This window comes from Rattus norvegicus, chromosome 5 (assembly GCF_036323735.1).
Source record: "Rattus norvegicus strain BN/NHsdMcwi chromosome 5, GRCr8, whole genome shotgun sequence".
Classification (NCBI taxonomy): Eukaryota; Metazoa; Chordata; class Mammalia; order Rodentia; family Muridae; genus Rattus; species Rattus norvegicus.
The window spans coordinates 67,711,380-67,734,824 of NC_086023.1; the positions used below are offsets into that span (position 1 = coordinate 67,711,380).

At 43.3% G+C, this 23,445-nt stretch overlaps 1 protein-coding gene across 2 annotated transcripts in view; it reads left to right on the forward strand.

The window, feature by feature from the left end:
* Nucleotides 1-23,445, forward strand: part of Tmeff1 (transmembrane protein with EGF-like and two follistatin-like domains 1) — an 85,754-nt gene that overhangs the window by 5,111 nt on the left and 57,198 nt on the right. For both annotated transcript variants that reach the window (NM_023020.2, XM_039110701.2), the window contains exons 2-3: nt 14,784-14,893; nt 20,455-20,584. In NM_023020.2, the coding sequence (NP_075409.1) occupies nt 14,784-14,893; nt 20,455-20,584 (240 nt within the window). The remainder of the gene's footprint in view (nt 1-14,783; nt 14,894-20,454; nt 20,585-23,445) is intronic.

A 23,445-nucleotide genomic window follows, 5' to 3' on the forward strand; every position in this document is an offset into this window, starting at 1 on the left:
TATGAGGTCCAGTCATACAAGGAAGTGGAATCATACCTTATGAGGTCCACTGTTTCCCATTTCTTTTATTTACTATGGTATTTTTTAACATTCATCCTTGTATTAGAACTACATTTTAGGGTTGAATTATATCCTACTGTGTGGCTGTGGTGACATTCTGTGCATCCTGCTTTTCCCATCTCTTGGGTGTACACTGAACGAGTTAGTGGATCACACGCTAACTCATATCTTTTACATTTTGATGAACTGCCAAACTGTGTTCCAAAGTTTCTGTACTCTTTTACATTCTCACCAGCGATGTGTGAGGCTTCCAGTTTCCCCACATGCTTCCCAGAATTTGTGTCTGTCTTTCTGATTTCAACCATCTTAGTGGGTGTGAAACTGAGTCAAGGTGGCCTTGATTTGCCTTTTCCCAAATGACCTAGTGTGAGGTTAAACATCTTTTTCATGTAGTTGTTGGTCATTTGTAAATCTTGTTTGGTGAATGGAAATGTCTCTGTACATATTCTCCTGGCCTTGATTTTTGACATCTCAAGTGAGCCAGTCTCCCTTTATACTCAGGAAGGCTCACAATGCACATTTAGGTGATAAAGCTCTTCCATTAGCTGCATTTTATCTGTATGCTATTTACTTTCCCCGCCTACTAAGAATCAGTCATGTTTACTCTCAAACTTACCTATACCAACGGTACTTCTTAGTATAGGTTAGTAAGCGTTCCTCAGATTGAGAAGTGCAGACATGAGAAGTTATTTTGTGAAGTGCTTAGGAGAGATATGTTGGAAAGAGACAGAGTGAATGGCCTTTGAATGGATTGGATTTGAGATTAAGACTACAGGAACCGTGGGACAACCCCAGCAAGTTCTGGCTTCTTCAGGAAACATTACAAGTGTTTTTCGGAGTCATGCTCTCCTAAAAGGAGCACAGACAACAACACAGGTAACTGGGTTGTTAGTGTGGTTTATTCAGGAAAACAGGGAGCTGCTTTCCACAGAGTCATATACATATACATATACATACACATATACATATACATACATGAACAACAAAGGTCTAAATGAGTCTGAGAAGTGAATGCACGTTTATATACTTTTTTAAAGATTTATTCATTTATTATATATAAGTACACTGTAGCTGTCTTCAGACACACCAGAAGAGGGCATCAGATCTCTTTAGCCACCATGTGGTTGCTGGGAATTGAACTCAGGACCTCTGGAAGAGCAGTCAGTGCTCTTAACCGCTGAGCCATCTCTCCAGCCCACATTTATATACTTAAACTGGCTCACACAAACCTGTATCATTTGTAAACAATTTGTAATCAGCTTACCACCTTTGCTTTTCTTTCTTGTATTGAAGATAGATTTTTTTCAAATACTCTATTCCGATTACAGTTTTCCTTCCCCCCACGCCTTTCCAGTTCCTTCCCACCACTCACTCTTGTGTGCATCAGTAAGGGGGTGGTGGTTGTACAACCCCCCGCCACCCGTACGGAATGCTCGTAAGAAGATGGACAGACAGAGCTAAGGAATGATGGTCCTGATTGGTGGGGATCAGAGTAAGTGATGCTTGAACCAGGTCGTGAGGGATAGGTCACCTGGAAACACCAGGGGCGCTTTTCCCTGGAGCCTTTGCTGTTGTTATTCCTTTTGCCTAGAACCTTCTGGTCCCAGTCTTGTAGCTCCTTACTGTCTTCAAGTGTTCGAAGTAATGCCACCTTCCAGCATGGCTGCCTTCAGGACCTTCTGCAGTCTCTCCTCTCTCACCCCATGGTTCATGCTCTTTTTCTAACTTTATAAGTTGCACATCAAAGGTATTTTTGTCTGCATTGTTCACTTAGATCACATCGTGCCTAGAATGGCACCTGGCCATGGTAAGCTGTCTGTGACATATTTATTTATGGGATGGCATAATGGCCAAAGGAACAGCGCCTCTGAAGAGAATTGGGAGAAGTGTTTCTAGACTTAGAAAAGGCACAGCAATGGGAAACTGAAGGTTTGGCATGTCAGCGGTATTGCCTGTGATGTGTAATAGTGACGCCTGATTTAGGAGACAAAGCTGGGCAACTGTGAGGAGTTACCTAGGTTAGATTCATTGAGATGGGAAGACCTGTCCTAAGGAGGAGTGCATCAATTCCAGGAGGAGAAAGGGAGCTGAATACCAGTCATCATGGTTCTCCACATCCTGACTGGGTGACTACTAGCTCTCTTAAGTTCTTGCTGCCTGGGCACTATGGAACGAACCCTTGAACTATCAGCCAGAATAAACCCTTGCCTTAAGTTGCTCTGTTAGGTATTAGTAACTATTATGCTGCCATAGGTTGTGGTGGGGAAGGTCAGAGAAAGGGAAGGGGAAGATAGGGACAAGTTGCCACCATGTCAGCTGCAGGCATTCACGGATAATCTGGAAGGTTGGCAGTTGTTCTGAAGACTTGGGAGTCTCATTAGAAAGTTCACATTGGCCTCATGGTTTTAGAAAACAAAGCCTGGAACTGGCCAGGCAGAAATGGAGAACTTGACAGTGTGGTGAAAAGACACCGTGGAGACTGAGACGCTTGTTCAGCCGATACAGTGTTTTTACAAGTGGCATTGGTTGTTAACCATCAGTCTCAAGGCCTCACCTCAGAATCTGGATTTCAGCCTTTTCCAGACCTGAAGACTGACAACTTTGAGCCCTCATTTTCACATAGCCACATGAACCAGTGATGACTAAGGCGTGGTCTCTTCACTTTTCCGGTCTGCCAGCAGCTGGCCTGCTTCCTGTATCTTCTGCCTTAGCCCTTGGATCTCTTGTTCTGGAGATCTGTGGGTTGTGGCACACTTAGGGATGAAGGGCCTTGGGGAGACTCGGACAGGCCTTCCCTGCTGTGCACTCCCCCCTCCCCCTCCCATGTGTGACCTTCTGTGTGCTCCGTCCTACTCCCTTCACTTCCAGGCTAGCACCCTCTCTTTACTCTCCCAGAGGAAGGGACCGCTCATCGATGGCCACTACTAGAAGGGCCACTTCACTCAGGATTTTTTCCTCTTCTTGTTCTTAATCCTTATTTTGAACCCACCTCTCTTCTCTGTCTCGGAACTTACTCTACTATCTGCTTATAAGTTCCCCCATGGTATTTTTTTTTTTTTGGTTCTTTTTTTCGGAGCTGGAGACCGAACCCAGGGCCTTGTGCTTCCTAGGCAAGCGCTCTACCACTGAGCTAAATCCCCAGCCCCCCCCCCCCATGGTATTTTTAGCCACACTCATTTCCACTGCACTTCCTTCATTTCGTCTTGGCACTTCCTCCTTTTTACACTTTGCCTTTTCTTTTTTTCTTTCTAAATTTGTTGCATTCATTTTTTTTTTTAAATCAGGAGGCATTTATGGTCACATCCCACTTATGGTTATAAAGCACATGAACCCAGGTGTGTTGCTTTGCTTAGTGGATTTGTGTTATGGTCCGAGAACGTGCTGTATAGATTTTTATGTTTGAGTATATTAAAAGTAGATGGATATTGACATCGCGGTTTGAAAAAAATTTATGAAAGATTTACACTCTAGGGAAAAAAAGGTTCCTCGACTTCTCATTTTCCACAGCGATCCTTATTTTACTAAACTTCTAAAAGCTCTTAATTTCAGAAGAGGGAGTCATGGGAGTGCACCCACATTCTCTAGCTGAGGTCTCCTAAAGTCGCTCTACAGCTGCTCTCACTCAGTGTATTCTCTTCTCTCTCTCTATCTGTCCCTTGTCTCTTCCGTGTGAACCTCGCTCTACCAGACTGGTTCCTCACACAGGGAAGATGCAAGTTACTTTTTGAAGACCTGTTTTATTTGTTTGAATGTGCGGGTGTGTTTGTACACATGTTCGAGGCTGCCCATCAGGTCCAGAAGAGGGTGGGGGATCCCCTGGAGCTGCAGTTAGAGGCGGTTGTAAGCCTCTGGACATGGGAGCTGGGAACTGAATTCTGGTCCTCTGGAAAAGCAGCGTGTTTCTTAACCACTGAGCCATGTCTCCAGCTTCTGTATGTTTAGTGTGTGTGTGTGTGTGTGTGTGTGTGTGTGTGTTGTATAGTATGGATGTGTCTGTGTGGAGGCCAGCAGTACAAGGGGTGTGTCTTCTTCAGTCACTTTCTGTCTAAGTTTTGAGATGCTTTCACTGAACCTGGAGATGACTGATGAAGCTACGCTGGCTACGCTAGCAAGATCCAGGGATTCACCCATCTTGCTTCTCCAGTGCTGGAAATGCAGATACCCACTTGCACACCAGCTGTACGGGGGTGCTGGGGGATCTGAACCTAGGTCTTCATGTTTCCAAACGCTTTACTGACTAAGCCAGCTCCCTAGCATTCCTGTACATTTAATTTTTATTTTGTCATCTGTTGATAAGACAGTGAAACCTCCAAATATAACACAGGTTTTCAACAGGGGGTTTTGTCATTTTGTTTAGGAAACATACACTAAGCTTTGATAATTTCTTGTACTTTTTGACTTCGTTTATACCTTATACCCCTTTGTAGAGTGTTTTAAAGCCTTTTCTCAAGTTTGTAATATCCAATCATTTCTGGATTTATCTCTTAGTTTTTCAGAGCTGGGATTTGTTTTCCAGCAGGATATGGATCATTCAGCTCTTCCAGGCCTTCAACCCATTCACAGATGATGTCATGATAGATGATGTCATGATGGATGATGTCATGATAGATGATGTCATCGTGATGTATATGCTGCTCCTCATTTTGCGTTTGTGGCACTGGGGATAGTAACGAGGGACCTGAATGGGGATAGTAACGAGAGCGCTGTAGGGAATGATAGTAAAGGGTGCTGTAGGGGAGAGTAACAGGGGTGCTCTATAGGGATATTAACGAGGCCCTGTACGGGGATAGAAATGAGGGTGCTGTACCAGGATAGTAACAAGGTGCTGTAGCGGGATAGTAATGAGGGCGAGGGTGCTGTAGCGGGATAGTAATGAGGGCGAGGGTGCTGTAGGCATGGTGCTCTGAAACTGACTTACTAATGAGGCACTCCATTGCAGCCAAGGCTGTCCTGACTTTACTTCCCTGGCACTGGGATCACAGTGTAGTGCCACTATGCCAAGCTTTCCTTTTCTTTTTTCTTAAATTATACAATGCAGTGATTTTTAATATAAACACAGGTTGTGTAAACATTGCAATCAATTTTGTCTCCCCCCAAAAGAAACTTCCTATCTGTTAGTGTTATGGAGTTTTAGGGGAAAAAAAGCTCTGTTCCAGTAAGGAGATGGGCAGAGGGACCATTAATTGCCTGGCGACACTGGGAAATGTCACAGAGGTTCAGCGAGCCGGGGTATGGCTTTGAGGGGCCAACAGGATCTTTTTTGTTTTATAGCAAAGGGAACAAGGGCCGAAGGTTGGAGGTCAGCCTGAGTGTGATGCCCGTGTGGCCCCGTCCCCCATCTTCCACTTCCTCACCAGTATTTTTCTTTTCCTTTTTCTGTCACAACCAACCAGCTTCACTTAATTTGATATTTGTTGACTTTTATTTTTCCTACATATGAAAATGAATTAATTAATGAATTAAAAAATGTAAATTTCTTTTTAAGTTTGGTGAGGTGGTGACTTCAACCCATTGAAGCCTTTTAAAATACGGGGTTAAAAGCCTTGTAACAGAACTACTTTTATGCATTACTATTAACTCTGTTATTAGCTTCTCTCCAGAGAGAGATAAGGGATTTACGAACTTGGCTTAGTGCTCTCTTGGATTTGAGAATTACGTGGTTGAGGCATAAACTCCTTTCAGTCTATATTTTTTGTTGGTTAGGTAACTTCATATATTGTTAAACTAATTCCTGTTCAGATCTATTTTTTTTTTTAAATAATCCCAGCACTTAAGAGGCAGAGGCAGGTGGATCTCTATGACTTTGAGGATAACCTGCTTGACATAGCAAGTTCTGGATTAGCTGAGACTACATAGGAAGACCCTGTCTCAAAACATTGTTTTCCTCTTTACAGCCGTTAATGCCAAGTTCTCCAGTGCCAATTTTCAGACTGTTCTTACATAGATTTTTTTCTCTGTGGGTGAGTTCTTGGGTTTTGGTTACCTCCTATTCTACTCAGTGTTCTAGACACTAAGGGACCAAATACCAATAGAAATAGAACCAATACCAATGTCTGTATGTCCAGACTTATTAACATTACTAATTATTAATTATTAATTTTTATTAATTATTAATAATTATTAATACAAATTATTATTTATTTAATGTATATGAATACACTGTAACTGTTTTCTCTTTTCAGACATACCATGTGGTTGCTGGGAATTGAACTCAGGACCTCTGGAAGAGCAGTCAGTGTTCTTAACCACTGAGCCAGCTCTCCAGCTCCCAGATTCATTAACTTTTGAAAAATGTTTGAAGTAGGCTGTGTATTAAGGGCGCTAGGAAAATTCTAAAACATGCATGTAACCAAATGCACATGCAAAGTAAAAATGAGTGTGTGATCATGTGCTATTTTATATCCTGCTTTTCTCTTTTTAATTTTATAGTGGGTCTTTGTCTTTTTAATATTCATTTTATTTGTGTGTATGAATCTGTGTCAGAATGTGTGTGTGTGTTTGTGTGAGTATGTGTGAGTGTGTGTATGTGTGTGTGGTGTGTGTGTGGTATGTGTGTATATGTATGAGTGTGTGTGGTGTGTGTGTGTGGTGTGTGTGTGGTGTGTGTGGTGTGTGTGTGGTTTGTGTGTGTGTGTGGTGTGTGTGTGATGTGTGTGTGTGTGGTGTGTGTGTGGTGTGTGTATGTGTGTGGTATGTGTGTATATGTATGAGTGTATGTGAGTGTTAGTGTGTGAGTGTGTGTGTGAGTATGTGTGGTGTGTGTGTGTGTGAGTGTGTATGTGTGTGAGTGTGTGAGTGTGTGTATGTGTGTGTGTGGTATGTGTGTATATGTATGAGTGTGTGTGAGTGAGTGTGTGTGTGAGTATGTGTGAGTGTGTGTATGTGTGTGTGGTGTGTGTGTGGTGTGTGTGTGGTGTGTGTGTGGTGTGTGTGTGTGGTGTGTGTGGTGTGTGTGTGGTGTGTGTGTGGTGTGTGTATGTGTGTGGTGTGTGTGTGGTGTGTGTGTGTGTGGTGTGTGTGTGGTGTGTGTGGTGTGTGTGTGTGGTATGTGTGTATATGTATGAGTGTGTGTGAGTGTGAGTGTGTGAGTATGTGTGTGAGTATGTGTGGTGTGTGTGTGTGGTGTGTGTGTGTGGTGTGTGTATGTGTGTGTGTGTGGTGTGTGTGTGGTATGTGTGTGGTATGTGTGTATATGTATGAGTGTGTGTGAGTGTGTGAGTGTGTGTGTGAGTATGTGTGGTGTGTGTGTGTGGTGTGTGTGTGGTGTGTGTATGTGTGTGTGTGTGGTGTGTGTGTGGTATGTGTGTGGTATGTGTGTATATGTATGAGTGTGTGTGAGTGTGTGAGTGTGTGTGTGAGTATGTGTGGTGTGTGTGTGTGGTGTGTGAGTATGTGTGGTGTGTGTGTGGTGTGTGTGTATGTGTGTATGTGTGTGTGTGGTGTGTGTAGTGTGTGTGTATGTATGAGTGTGTGTGTGAGTGTGTGTGAGTGTGAGTGTGTGAGTGTGTGTGTGGTGTGTGTGTATGTGTGGGGTGTGTGTGTGTGTGTGTATACAAGGAGGCCAGGAGGGGGTGTCAGGGCCTCTAGAGTTGGCGTTACAGATGATTGGGAGCTGCCTGACACCGGTGCTGGAAGCTGAACTCTGGTCCCCTGCAGGAGCAGTGACTTAACCACTGAGTCATCTCTCCAACCCACGGGTCTTCTTTCACATACTTTTGTAGCTGGGTAACATTTTATCAATAATTTATTTAATTAATTCCTAACAGATGGATGCATAGTTTATTTAATTAATTCCTAACAGATGGATGCTTAGATTGGTGTTTGAAAAGATGAGCATGTTTTGATGCGGAGGCACATGCAAACGGACCAGCTACCGGGAGGACTGGAGGATCACTTGAACCTCAGAATTCCAGGACAGTCCTGGGCAACCCAGCTAGACACTGTGAAAACAAAAACCACAGGAAGAACGGATGTGGAAAAAGTTTTTCAGATGTCGTATATTTTGTTTTTCTATTGTAATTTCCTAGAAAGGAAATTTGTTTGGTGAAAGGATAAAGACAGGATTTTAATATATACGGCCGTGAGAGATTTGCTGGGATGTCCTCATAGCTGGCTCTGCGCTCAGTTTTCTTACCTTTTTCAGCACAGAGGCTAACAGCAATGAAGTGTCTGGCACTATCGGGGCGTCTGCATGTTACCTGCTGCTCTAAGGTCCTTCCATATCTTTAATCCTCATTCATTCCAGCAACATCTGGAGAGGTCCTATCTCCCTTGTACAGAGTGGCATTGGAGATTTGAACCTGGGGCTTTGTGCTAGCCAGGTAACCTCATTACCATTGCATATGTAGTGGCAGAAGTGTTCTAGACCACGTTTCTAGTCTTTGTGCATATGGGGGCAGGGGGAGCCCTTAATAAGGCTAATGTATCATGTCAGGAAATGTGGAGATTTGTCATCATTATTTTTAACAAGCACCGTAATAGATTCACTTTATGAATCCGTGAGAGGAAAACTCACAGGTTTGCCAAGTTAGTGTCAGTACTCTGGAAGCAGGAGGGACCATTGCTGTCCTGCATCCTTGGCCAGAAGCTGGTGTTTTTACTACTCAACTTGGGATCTCGGTCTGTTCTCTCATCAGAACCGGCAGCGCGTCCTCCTTGTCACCTTGCCTGGAGCATCCTGACACAGGCATTTTGTACTGAAGGGGAGGCAGCAGGGGAAGGTGCGGGTGTGGAGGACTGACGGGATCTAAGTGTTATTTAGCAAAGCTGGTTTGGCAGTAGCATGCAGAATGGATGACAGGGATATGACAGGGATACCGGAGGAGGCAGGTAATCATAGAGCACACGTGCAGCTTCTTTCATTTAAATATAACTTGGAGAAGTCGTAGTCATCTCTCGCTATTAAGGCACTTTAATATCAATGTAGGCTGCATTTGCATTGTGGAATGCTAAGTTCATTTTCTCTGCCGTCGTCGCTGTGCCCTGATAGAAGAGAGAGACTGTGATAATGTTAATTCAGCAAACAAGCCGAGGAAAATTTAATTTCTAATTCTTCAGATCTGCCAGAGCATGAAGCCAACAGTTACATCTATTTCTTGGTTTACCCCGACTTTCTCTTTTCAGCCTTGTGTCATTAGAGGTGCCTCTCAGATGGGGCAGGGGTCGAAGTCATGTCTACGGAGGGGCCAGTCTTTGTTGTTTACATGTCCTAGGCATTGTTGCTTTGAACAGGTTATCTCATTGAATCAAAAAGGCCAGGCACGGGAACTTGGCTTTCATTGACCCCCACGCATTGCAGTTTTGTTCATGATGTAGCAAACTGCCTCGGTTTGATTTGAAATCACATTGAGCAACACCCCCACACCCAATCAAATAATAACCAATATAGAAACCTGAAAAGAGGAAAAAGTCATTTATTGTTTGAAGTGAGCAGAAAATGGTCGCTGTCACCGTTTTTAATTCTCCTAACTGGTCTTCCCTGTATGCATATAAAAATATAATTATGTGTGTATACGATATAGGTATAGTTTTGTGTTCTTTTTCATTTAAACATTCACGTAGCCTTTATGAAATATCTGTGTAGTGTATAAAATGAATCTTTAAATCCGTGTATAATATTCCCTGGCTGTACCACAATGTTTTGGGTGGGGAATAGTGTAACTGTTCAACTTTTCCATGTTTTTAGTTTTCAGCATAGATAGGGTCTGTGGGTTGGCCTAGCTGACAGCTGGGCATGTATCCCAGAATATACTTTGAAGGAATGAAACCTATCAGGACCCCGTTGTTTGAATGGCTGTGCTTTTCTGAAAAAGGATGTTTTCCTCAAATACAAGTGACATGTAGACAGTGGTTATAAAGCCGTTGAAATTGTGTTTCTGAAGACAAAGTAACATGTTTGAATATGCCTCGTGAGGAGTCAGCTGGGGCCTCGCCCGGCGATGAATGACAGCTTCCTATGTCGAGGAGGTCTCAGGAAGCCTTCATGGAGAGGGCCATTCCTAGTAGCGCTGTGCAGACTGTGTAAAAGCAAGTGAATCTGGCTTTCGTAAGGCTGTGAAAGACGCACAGGATTTGAAGTCAGTGTGATAGAGAATGATACCAGGGAGCGATCCAGAGATGGACCGCATAATGGACCACCGAAGACAGAATGTTTTCCTATGTGCTATGCAGATCAGTAGGATCTGTGGATCTGATACTTGAGAAAGTTGCTCTAAGTCAGGAATCCCAAAATGATACATAAATGCATGGTATAGTTAGTTTATCTTAAAAATATCTTTAAATGATACTTTGAAAACAGGCACAGAATTTTCCCTGGAGAATGGTTTGTTCTTCATCGAATAAAGCATATTCATAATGTGTTAATTACAAATTCCATTTTTTTCCTCCCTTTGAAAGGAACCTAAAGACCTGTGGATACATAATTGCACGCGTGAGGCCATTTGTTTTTGAAATAGCTCACCTCTTCCAACTCTCCTAGTTTAGCTTTCAGGGGAACAATGGATTTTCACTTCAATGAAATGTTGAAGCGACATAATTATAGCAATGTGTTTATGGGCTTAGCTAGGTCCGGTGACATCGTCACATAAAAACGGCTCCTCCTGTGGTGGGAGCTGAAGTCTTCCTGGCATTCTGCAGCCTGACAGTAGTCTCGAGGGTTCCTTGTGCCACAGACGTTGGTCTGTAGGCGGCAGAGAATGGCACACCTTGATTGGTCTGGGTAGTTAGGAATGTATTGCCCTGAACTTGACAGTATAGAAAGAAGAAAGGAGCCGGGTATGGTGGCACGAGCCTTTAATCCTAGCACTCGGGAGGCAGAGGCAGGAGGATCTCTGTGAATTCTTAAGGCCAGTCTGGTCTACAAATCAAGTGGGGGGATAGTAAGGGCTACACAGAGAAGCCCTGCCTCGAAAAAACAAAATAGCAGACTACAGTAACAGCAAAGAGGGAGGGAGGGAGGGAAGAAGGGAGGGAGGGAGGGAGGGAGAGAGAGAGAGAGAGAGAGAGAGAGAGAGAGAGAGAGAGAATGAGAAGTGGTTGAGGTTGGAGGAGAATAAAGATTATTTTAGAAGTGTAGGGAATCAGCGTCATCTGCTACAGAAGGGTCAAGGAAAGGATTAGAAGGATTAGAGGGTCATTGAGATGGTCAGTGGGTAAAGGTGCTTGTTGACAAGTTTTATGACACGGGAACCCACAGGATGGTTGTCTTCTGACCTCCTCGTGTGTACTGTGTATGCCCTTCCCCCAAATAAATAAATGGGAGAAACAGGGAAGACTTAAAAAAAGCTGTTGTTTGATTAGAATGAGATGTTATTCACTTTAAAGAAAATGCTCTCATAGGGAGGGAAAGGCTTTGGTGTGCCTGAGAGGTTGAGGAAACCGCTGTTACTGGACATTAAGGCGTCAGAACATGTAGGACCTCTACTCTGAGCCTTAGCTTTCTATAACTTTGTGTGTAGGCCCCTCTTCTGAAATAGAAAACGATTCTGGTAATATTTTAGGCTCTCGGAGGGTACTGCTTATGTGATTGTGTTGCAGTCTTCCTTGTGACCCGAGACATGCACGGATCCTCAGGATAGCCGTGGATGTGGCCCAGCATGGTTTATAGATGACATCCTGTCCCAGAGCTGAAGGCTTGGACACCCCTGTTAGAGAAGAATGAAGTGCAAAGCCATTGATTTCATTTTCACAGCGGTTTTCAATTGGGAGCGATCTTGTCTCCCCAGGGGACGTTTGGTAAAGTCTGAAGGCATTTTGCTTGTCACAGCTAGGGAGTAGAGACCAGAAATGTCACTCAACACTGGCACTGCTCAAGATGATCAATAATCTTCCCCCAAATATCTAGCCCAGATTGAGAAGCCCCAGGTTCTCTGGTCACATCGAGGAATTTACTCTCTTTGGTTCTCCCGGAGTGCCAGCCAAACAGGACCGTTCCCCTGTGTGCCTGAAAAGTGGTAGCAAAGCCACAGCATCAGGCGGGCTGCTGAGTTCTGGTTTGAACTGGAACCTCCAGTGTGCTCTGGCAATATTTGTTCCTCCTAAGCAGGGTTCTTGGCCCATCCTGTGCTTTGTCTTCCAGCCTTGAAGAGCGATGGCATCAGAGACAGGTTTTACAATCTGAGAACTGGATGATTAGAAGATAGGCAACCGGAGCGAACTATTTTTATTTTGAGCCACTCTCTGAGTGCTTTGTGTGTGTGAGTGTGTGTGTATAGTATTTTTTATTTGGAGAGATTATCTTTTGAGAGCATCCATTTTGCTGAGCTTCCATTTTGGGCTCAAAGGAAGGCAGGTGTGTAATCATCTTCATCTCTGACAGGTAGGGAGTGCCGTCTTCTCAAGGACGTGCAGAGTCCTCTGTTGAGTTTGAGCTAAGTCTTTGGTTGCCACGCCAGTTAGGAAGTACAGAACCCGGAACTCGTGGTGCTTTTGACAAATGCAGAAATGTATGAGGAAGCACAAAAGGTGTAAGCCTTCTGCTCAAAAATGTTTGTCTTAATATGTTACCGGGATAATAGTTAATGGTTTGCGTCTGTGACCTGGCTTATGTGAAGAGCGCTTGATTTTTAAAATATGTAGTCATTTGCTTATTTTTTTTAAAAACAGTAATGGAAAGGCATGGACACAGTGTGGTGTGGTGGTCCCACGATTCTTGACACCTGTCTCTTTGCTGACATCTTGAGCTGATGGCTTCCTTTCATCTTTATGTGTGTCTGGTGGCAGCTCTAACTGTAGACAACAGGATCTTCTTAGGGTCTGAAGCTTAGAATTTGAAGTATTTGGAACTGGACCTGCTATACATTTTTATTGACTAGTTATAGAAAAAAAAAGGCCCATACCAAGGATTCTTGAAAGGTAAATATATATTTTTAATGAGGGAAGGAAGGGCAAGCAAAAATCAGGAGAGGAGAGCCAAGACCTTACAACCCTGGCTACCACTTAGATCCCATCTTCCGTAGGTGGGTTTGTAGAACAGAACCGTATTGGCTGTCTTGTTTTAAGTGCAAAATTTTGCCGTGACCTTGAGACCTAGTTAAGACAAAGAATAACTATAACCCACAGGTATCTAAACGGTTCTTACCCTAACCCATGACTTGGTGCTTCCGAGTGTTGATTCATGTAAGAATTGTTGACTCAGTTCTCCAGTTGCCAGCTCTTAGAAGTGGCATAGCGTGGGCACCCTTGCAGAGTGTGCAAGCAGATGGCTTGGGGAGGCCAGTGAGATACCACTAGGTAGCTGTCACTAGACATTGGAGTCCTTTGACTTGGTCCAGGAACCCTGCTTTGAAAACCAGGGATAGTGGGTTGCTGGGGAAGTGGGTCCAATGGCAGGACCTACCTCCTCATGATGTCGAGTGCAAGAGACCTCTTGTACTTTTCTTAAGAGTTAATCAGTCCCTCACTGCAGTCAGCCAGAGGGTAGCTTTGGCTCTGGCTCCTCCACGTACATGACATGACTATCCTCAGATGGTTTCTAAGACGGACATTTGTTTACTGTTCGAATACGTGCGTTTGCTGTGGCTCCAGGTCCCAGTGGGAAGAAAGGAGAATGCGCCCAATGATTCTTACCCAGTTACACTTGACTCAGCACTAACCCGGAAGCCGTGGTTGGTTTCCGAGGAAGTTGCTGCTTCCAGTGCAGGGCTGACGGCCTTGGGGCAGAAACGCGTTTGGTGCATGACTTTGCTTTCTGTGGTAACTTTAATCGACTTGATCATTTGAAAGTTTCAACAGGAGAGGAAAATTCAATCTCCCTAATTTTGTGCTCATAAATGTTCCATACCTACCTATTGTGTGAAATTGATGTTACTTTGATTATTCTTTGTAACTAAAATTGTTTTCCCGGAATAAATACTGATGATGTAAACTTTGTTATTTGTTAGCCTTAAAATTGAGTTACTCACCAGACAAGCGTCTAAATTACCAAGACATTCACAACATTATCTAGTGTTTAGCAGAGCCCTAATGGAAAAAAAAAACCCATAGTTTCATCTTTGGAAATCGTCTTAAAACGTAGTAGCATTTTGAGGTTCTTTTCTGGTAAAGTTCCTTTTAGGGATACAGCTTAAGATTCTCTTTGGAGTATTCTGAACACGTTGACAGGATCTTGCTTTTTTGTTTTTATTTTATTTTTTTTAAAGATGTGTGTGTGTGTGTGTGTGTGTGTGTGTGTGTGTGTGTGTGTGTCTGTCTGTCTGTCTGTCTGTCTGTGCTGGTGCCTTCATGTGAAAGCCAGAAAAGGGTGTTGATGACTTCTCTCGATTTCCAAATATCCCTTTGAGGGTCTTTTCCTCAGCCAAGGGTTTACATTTTTCTCAGTAGGCTGGAAGCCAGCAAGCCCTTAGAGAGCCTCCTGTCTGGGGTTACGGGTGTAGTAAGATGCCTGGCTTATTGTGTAGGCGCTGGGATGTGAACTCTGGTCTTCACGTTTGTGTAGCGGGTGCTTTTCACGTTGGAGCCTTCTCTCTGGCACCCATCCCTTTTTTATATAGTCTAGTTACATACCAGTGAACAAGATGCCTAGCACGTTAGATTTGCACTGTTATTAATCTGTCTATGTTGTGGGGTAAGTGTCCGTCTGTTGTGAGTGTGTGTGTGGTGTATGTGTATGGTTGTCTATACATAGGAAACAAAGTTTTCCTCTCTTGCAGAATTAAATCTGAGTGTGTGTGTGTGTGTGTGTGTGTGTGTGTGTACACATGAAACAATGTTTTCCTCTCTTGCAGAATTAAATCTGAGAGAATCTGACATCCGAGCGTGTGATGAATCATCGTGTAAGTATGGAGGTGTCTGCAAAGAAGACGGAGATGGTTTGAAATGCGCATGCCAGTTTCAGGTGAGAAAACCAAAATTAACTTAATTTTACCACCACCCCCATTTTATAATCCGATGTTTCTCAAGTAAAAAGCGCGGCCCCTTGAGCTCTGAAGGGATTTAGCGCACAGCCACTGGTTCTTTCTTACCAGGCGAAGTTCTGTTCTTTGTGCTTTCTGTGGTTCATTTCAGAAATTAAAGAGGCCATGATAGAAGCACATGTGTGGGGAAGTGTTAAATAGCCAAGCTTTGCCGTGGTGGGGAAAGCCGAGGGGCCCCGGGAGAGACTCTTAGTTAACAGGCTGACATGATTTTCCCTTTTTCCTGTTAACCTGGCTTTCCTCCTCCCCTACTGTACCTTGTGAGGACCAGGATGCGTTAGAGTCTCAGCACGAACAGGATCAGAGATGAGCTGGAAATTAGAGCCACAACTCAAAAAGAGTGTGGCGCCTGAGAATTTCCAAGAGGGTTTAGTTGTGCTGTTACTGTCTGAAAAGCAAGGAGAGGTGGAGGTCACTCTCAATTGCTCCTGTTTGTCTGTTTGTTTAAAAATTATCTTTCGATCATAATCTAGCTGTAGCTGGCCTCTCAGAATCGGACGTGAGGTGTGGAAAGAGCTTGTCTAGTTTTTCACTTACGGTCTTGCTGCCATTTGGAATTATGAGGAGAGGAAGAGGTTCAGAAGCCAGGCATTGGGTTTCTCAGCTGAGTTAGTGTCTCTGGCAACCCAGTGACCTCAGGCAAATATATGTCCTCAAGAATGATTTCCTCACCAGTACCCCGTCTGAACAAAGGCAAGATGCCGTGAGAACACAGAGGACAAGAGCACTTGTGTTTGACACTTCCTTGAGCACTATAAACCATTGTGGTGTTTATCTCCATTATAAGGAATAGAGACTCCAATTGAAGTAACCGGCACGGCTAGCTAGGTACATGGCTACCGCCCGCCCACGGGGACGGGTAGCTAGCTACACTGTGATTAGCCGCCCCCGGGGACGGGTGGTAAGGTACACTGCTGCTGACCACTGGAGCTAGGGTCAAAGAGACTTTTCATTCCTTTATACAGAGCTGTATTTCTGTAAGACGGGCTCCACAATGGCCACTTTCTTCCAAAGCTGGGTGCTTTGGCTGGTTTCACACCCTTGCTACCCATTGGCTGGGGGAGATCAGTTCCTTCTGTGCCTGCCTTTCCATGGACCTCTTTGATTTCTCTGGAGCTGATTTTATATTCTGCTTCCCTATGAATTTTTTTTTTTTTTTTTTTTTTTTTGGTGAGCCCTTGAGATTTTTTTTCAAGACTATTTTTTTTAAGTAGCCTTTTCAGTGTCCTCCAACAGCTTTAAAAAAAATTATCTTTTCATGATTTGCCTTAAATCATTTGGTTCTTAACCCGTGGCAAAGCAGGAAGAGAAATGTAAGGGAGGGAGTGAGGTCAGAAGGTGCTCCTCCAAGCTAGTTGAATGCAGTGTCTCAGGCTGGATGCAGAAGGTGTTTAAACACGGGCTCCTTGCCTTGCAGGGCAGGCTGCCGAAAGGCTTACAGTAGGGTTTGTTCCTTCTGCCAAGGAATCTCTCCTTTGATTACTCTGCTGCCTTCCTATGATATTATGGATCTGTTCACAGAACCTAAATTATTGGCAGCTTAAAAACAGCTTGATATGTGCATTAGGCCCAGCTCTCTGCTGTGTAAATCTTAGGAGCGCTAATCAAATTGCTTGAGAGATGGCTTATAATTCTGCGTGCTTTCAGAGCCGACACACGCTTCTGGAGCGTGATTTAGGTCCCATCTTCCCAGAAGGTAGAATTGTGTGTAACTGCAAGTCTTGTTAGTTGGTTCATGAAAGCCATTATCCTGCTAGTTACATAAACAAAGGCGCCCACTAATTATACGCGTACAAAAATTATTAGTGCTGCGTCTTTCCCTTAAAACTTAGTGTCTCTGGTGTCTGTTCTTACTAGCTCCCATGGCCTCTCGCTCTTACTAGACCTTTGTATAGGAGTTTTCCACAGACATGACCGTGTGAGGGCAGTGGAGAAAGAGATTAATGAGGAATTAGCTTATTTGATTGCAGAGGGTGAGGAGTCCCACAATCTGTTAAGGGCCAAAGACCCAGGGAACGGAGTGGTACAAGCCCCTGTTGGAAGCTAATGGCTGAAGGCCAGTATCTCAGTACAGTATTTCAGAGGGAAGCTTTCCCTCCGCCATTTTGTTCTATTTGGTTCCTCAACAAATTGGATAATGCGCATCACCCTGGGGAGGACGGCCTGCTTTACTTGGTTCACTGACTCCACCGCTAATTTCATTTGGAAATGCCCTCACGGATTCATCCAGAAATAACTTTTAATCTGGATACCCAAAGGCCTAGTCAAGTTGCCACATGAAATTAACCATCACAGCTATGTTACTCCTACTTTTCCTTGCTGTGACAAAACACCGGTGCAAAACAGCTACACGGGGGAAAGGCTTATTTTATTTTGCTGTACATTGTCAGAGGTTCCGTCCTTCATGGTGTGACAGAGTAGAGCAGTTCACATCATGATGTCCAGGAAGTGGAGGAAGAACCAGTGCTTGTGGGTGTTGCTTCCTGTCTTGCTCTCTTCTGCCCTGCTCCCCCTGCCCCAGGTCTGTTGGGTGGTACTACCAATATTCAGGGATGACCCTTGAATTAATCCTCTTAAAGACACATCCAGACATCTGCTTTATTACGCTTCTAGGTACCTATCCGTCAGTCAGTCAAGTTGACAATCAAGATGAACCATCCCGGGAATCTTAGTTTCTTATTTTGTTGTGATCCAAACAGTTCCTGGCACATAGTGGGTATACAGCAAGTGAGTGAATGGCTACAGTTCCAGAGTTGTTTAGTGCTGTATCTTTCAAACAGCTTCCTATAGCTGGCAGTATCATCACAGTCACAAGTAATATCCCTCATCAAAGGTGGCCGACTAGAGGTTAGGGATAGTGTCCAGGGTCAGTTGTAAAGCTGCCCAGATCTCTTTGTAAGGATATGGGGAGGCTCCGGAGAGAGACCTTAGAAACAGGATGATGGAGACGACAGGTCTACGTCCTCACCTCAGGTTCACTCTGAGGTATGTGCTTCTGACCAATTGCAGGGACGTAAGGACCCTTGCTCACCAGTGACTTATGGGTGAGATTCTGAATAATGTGTGTGTGGTGTCTAAAGTACATTACTTGGGAGCAACTGTGACTCCTCTTGCTCTCAGTAGCTGTGCTCCTACACAAGAACTCAAGACTTAGAAATGACAGTCATATATGCTATAGCAGTGATAGGTCATATTTAGTAAGGATTTGCTGCGGCTGAATAGAAACACCTTATTTAGTCCTTGTAGTGACATTATTGGGGAGGATCTATGACAGCTAGCTTTAGACAGGTGGGGAAAGAGGTACTGACTTCACACGGGCGATGGGCCAGAACCCTGGCGCTGATATTATCATGGGATTCATTGATGTTAGAATATTTAAGTCCATAGGACATTTAAAATTGCTGCTTATTGCTTACTGGGATATTGTTTTATAAATGTTAAGATCTCCAGTCCTATCAAACTCAAAACTCTTTCAATCACCAATAACCTATGCTCTATTTCTTTATCACCTTTAAGTGAATTTCACAGTGTAGCCTACAAAACACAAGATTAAAGAAATGAATTGTGGTACATAATTTTAATATAAAAGAAAAATAAAGGTCATTTATGATATAAATATTTCATAACTTATGTGCTTTGGAATGATCATGGTAGAAGACAATATAGTACCCAGGCATTTATGTCTGCTTATAATGAAGTTGGATTAAAAATATTCATAAGCAGTTTCATATACAAAGCTCTCCAAATAAAAATTTAATTTCAATAAAAGTTTGTGTAAGATTTTGCTGATATTGAATATATGGTGAAGTCAGTTTGGTTTAAAATATTTTGTTAGTTAGTGGTTGCTGAGCCATGCTAATTTGCCACATTTATACTTCAGACACCGAGAACTGACCACGTAAAAAAGAAGGTAATAGTGAAAGTGCATCTTGTTGATTGCAGAAAATTTGAGATATACAGAAAATTAAAGATATAATATGAAAAATATATTGACACTTTCTTCTAGAATTTATGCACGTTTTCTAAATTAGACTCTGAATGTGATCTATTTTCTTGCTATATTTTATTTATTTTTTTTGCATTCACTGTCATGGATAAATAACACTTTTAAAAGAGGGTAGGGTGTACATGAAGGCACATGCCTGTAATTAATCCCTGCACTGGGAAGGCGAATTCAGATAGGTGAGAGTTCCTTGTTAGTCTGGACCACAGTGAATCCCCTACCACTAATTCTCATTTTCAGTATACAACCCTGATTGCTAATGAAAGTCAATTACTTTTATATATTAGTTGCCTGTTTCTAATTTTCCTGTAAATACTTTGACCCATTCTAGAAGAACGTCTGCACTATTCTTATTTACGTAATGAAGATCGCTTGTATCATATTAAAATATTTCCCCCAGATTTTGAAACTTCACTTGTGCTATTTTCAAAAACTATTCATTTTAAAACTCCTAAAATTACGTGTATGCACATGTGTCTCTGTGTGGGTATGTGCAAATACCCATGGAACCCAGAAGATATTGGAGTGATCAGATTTGCAGGTGGTTGTGAGCCGTCAAATGTCAGTGGCTGGACTCACATGCAGTTGTGAGCCTCTCAGTGTGGGTGCTGGGAGCTGAACTCTGGTCCTCTGCAAGAGCAGAACACGCTCTTAACTGCCGATCCATCTCTCCAGCCCCCATTTGTGCTGTTTTTGACGTGTTCTAAAGTTCCTTAAGCGTGTCGAGCCAGTGTCATCTTTCGAATCTCACGACTGCTTATCTTTATCTGCCTGGTTCCTGTTTGTCCTTCAGTGCTCAGTTTGAATCCCACTTTCTCTGACTGGCGAGGCTCTCTCTAGGCTCCCTTGCTGGTATTACTGGGCATCTTGCATCCTACTTTCTGCCTGATGGATTGATTTGGAACACAATTTGGCTTTGCAATTTTTCCTCTATTCTAAGGGGATAATAAATAAGATCTCTGAGTACAGAGACTGTGTTGATTTCTTTGTGTCTCCTCTGTTCCTTCCCTGGGGACTTTCCTACTAGAGGTATTGAGTAAATGAATTTTTTTTTCTTTTTTTCGGAGCTGGGGACCGAACCCAGGGCCTTGTGCTCGCTAGGCAAGCGCTCTACCGCTGAGCTAAATCCCCAACCCCGAGTAAATGAATTTTAATGATAACGTGACACCACCTGAGTAGCTCTTTATAAGCATTGTCATGACTTTCTTCTTAATGTTTCTATGGATTTTCTTAGCAGATAAAGTAGATTGCACAGGGATCTCCAGGTTCACTCAAGGGTAGGTGGTGGTTATTTTCATTATGAACGTGAGAAGATGGCAGGAGGAAGGCACAGGTCTTCATTGTTAAAGTAAACACAGGGACAACCTGTTCTAGCAGTGGAAGAATGTCATAATACTATGCCTTTGTGTTGACGAGTGTGAGCTATGCCATTAATATTCATGTCCTGTTCTGAGAGTGTATTTTTGTTTTTCTTTGCAGTGCCATACAAATTACATTCCTGTCTGTGGATCAAACGGGGACACTTACCAGAATGAGTGTTTTCTCAGGAGGGCTGCTTGCAAGCACCAGAAAGACATAACAGTGGTGGCACGTGGACCTTGCTACTCTGGTATGTGTGATGTTGGAAATGGCTCTGCCATATATTCTGAAAATAACATTTAGCCAGAAGCGTTTGGCTTGCATTGCTGCAGGGACTGGTAGTGACTGAGAGGGCTTTATTCATGGTTTATGTTACTGCTTCTTAATTTGACGTGATTTTTGTATTGACTGTATGCCTGTTGAGTGTTTTATGAGGGAACTTCATATATCCTTTGCTTGATACAATTTGGAGTTGGGAACTGGCATAAGATAGTATCTGTCTGTCTGTCTATCTATCTATCTATCTATCTATCTATCTATCTATCTATCTATCTATCTATCTATCTGATTGTCTCTAGAAATCCTCTATGAACACTTTCCAAGTGTTTTGCTCTTTTCCACCACCACCTAAAGCCATCTTTTTTTTTTTTTTTTTTTTTTGGTTCTTTTTTTCGGAGCTGGGGACTGAACCCAGGGCCTTGTGCTTCCTAGGCAAGCGCTCTACCACTGAGCTAAATCCCCAACCCCCACCTAAAGCCATCTTAATTACCCTCTCCTTTCTCCTTGTATTGGTGGTGGTTGCTTCCAGGAAGCTTGATGCGAGTGCTTACTTGTGTTTAAGTGTGAGGGTGTAGGTGCGGGTTAGGTACTGTAACTAGAGTTACTGTGTAGAGACCAGTGAAAAGACAGAGGCTGGTGGAGTCTCCATTGCCTTGCTTTTTGTAGTACATAGGGTGTTTAATGCTCTCCCTCTTGTTATGTGGAGGTTTTAGGGCCAACTGTAAGTTAGTGGGCATAGTCCCCAACACTGCTCTTACGTTACCAGTTAGAGTGCAGGAAGTTCCCCAAACTGTTCTCAGATATAATTTTCTAGAAGGGCTCATAAAACTCTAAAAGGTATAATAGTTATGATTTATTGCATGGAAAAGATATATTTAAAACTGACCAAAGCAGAGATGCATAGGGCAGATTCTGGGAGAGGTCTAAACATGGAAGGTCTTGCTGTCCTCTCCAAAGAGTCACGGACAGTGTTACTTCCTCATGGAGTACTGTCAACCGAGAAAGCTGAGCTCAAGCGCTGGGTTTTATCACAGCTTCGTTACCTAAGGGGGTTGCCGCTGATCTTAGACTATAGCTTCTCTAACGACATTTGACCCAGAGCTTTCAGTTTAAATCCCATGACTGATCCTTTTTTTTTTTTTCATTTCTTTAGTGTGTCTGAGTGTGTGATATTTGCATGTATGTATTCAGGTACACTCCTCTATATGTGGATGTATGACAAACCAGAGGAGACATCTGCTACCTTCCTTTATTACTACTTTATTTTTGTATATGAGTGTTTCGCCTGCTTGTGCCACATCTGTGCAGAGCCCTAGGATGTCAGAAGAGGGTGTTGAGTTAATCTTTTGGAACTAGAGTTGTGGGTGCTGGGAAATAAACCCAGGTTCTCTGTAAGGCAGCAAATGCTCTTAACCACTGGGTCAACCTCCAGCCTCTAATGGTTATCTCTTGGGGATAAGGTCTCAGTGCATCTGAAAGCACTGTTGTATAGTTAGAATGGCTGGCCAGGAGGCTCCCAGGAGCTGTCTCCGCCTGCCCAGTACTGGTGTTACTGGAGTATGCTGCCACATCAGGCTTTTTACACTGACACTGGGAGCCCAAACTCATGGTCTCAGTCTTGTTCTTGCTAATGTGCCCTCATAATGTGAGATGTGGCTGGCCCACTCTCCATTTCTGATGTAGAACTTGCTCCCAACGGACACTCCTATCAGGTTCGCTAAAAGTGACTGCCCAGAAGCATAGGTTAAATAAATATCAGACCTCTTTGGACAAGGACAAATTTTTACTGTATACAAGATAATTAGGTCTGAGGGAAAGTATTGCACTCTTGGGCTGTCATGGGATGTCCTCGTATAGTTCTCTAAGCACATTGTGCTTCACAGGCTCTATGTGAAGTTTTGGGGACTCTTTCTGATGCCACCTTGATCATTTATTAGGAGCGTGTGTGTAAGACACCAAGTGCTTTGATAAGCAGTGAGTGTTAGACGGGAGGTAGAGTGGCAGGTTGCAAACAACCCTGAAACTAGGAAGCCTCACATAAAAGTCGTCCCAGCTCTTAGTTACCATGTGACCTTGTGCAGGCCGCTATGGCTCTGTGAACTCCATTTCTCTAGATCATTACATGAATATCCACCTCTGGGCTTGGTAAGCTCAGGAGTACCGAGGCAGTGAGGTACCTACCGTATTGTCTTTGTTGCTGACCCGGCCAGTGTTTTCATGTCTTTTGGTCTTCAGACGTGTCTATTCTGAGAGTTGAAACATTTTCTCTTTCAATTACTCAGAGAAATCCTATCTTAGGCTTTACTCTGAAGTCCTTCTTCCATGACCTCTCTAGGAAGTTTGTTTCATCTTCAGGTAGCACGCCGCCGCATTTCACCCACCTGTTCTGCTTGCCTACAGCCCCGTAAGTGCTTTCTCAGCCAGGAAGCTGTGTGTCCTGTCTAGAGAAGCAAAACACCTTCTCAGGGCTGGGATGGACTCACGGGTGTGTGTACCATCAATATGATTCTAATAAGGAAAATTACTGTATTGTCAGGGTATTTACAGTTTTAAATTTTTATTTAGGAATTCAAGATTTATTTATTTTATGTATGTAAGTACACTGTTGCTGTCTTCAGACACACCAGAAGAGGGCATCGGATCTCTTTACAGATGGTTGTGAGCCACCATGTGGTTGCTGGGAATTGAACTCAGGACTTCTGGAAGAGCAGTCAGTGCTCTTAACCACTGAGCTATCTCTCCAGCCCCCGTGTTTAGGAATTCTTAATAACCAAGGAAGGAAGTGTGAGGTTTTTTAATACCCATTAAAAGTGGACACAGCTTGAAAAAAAG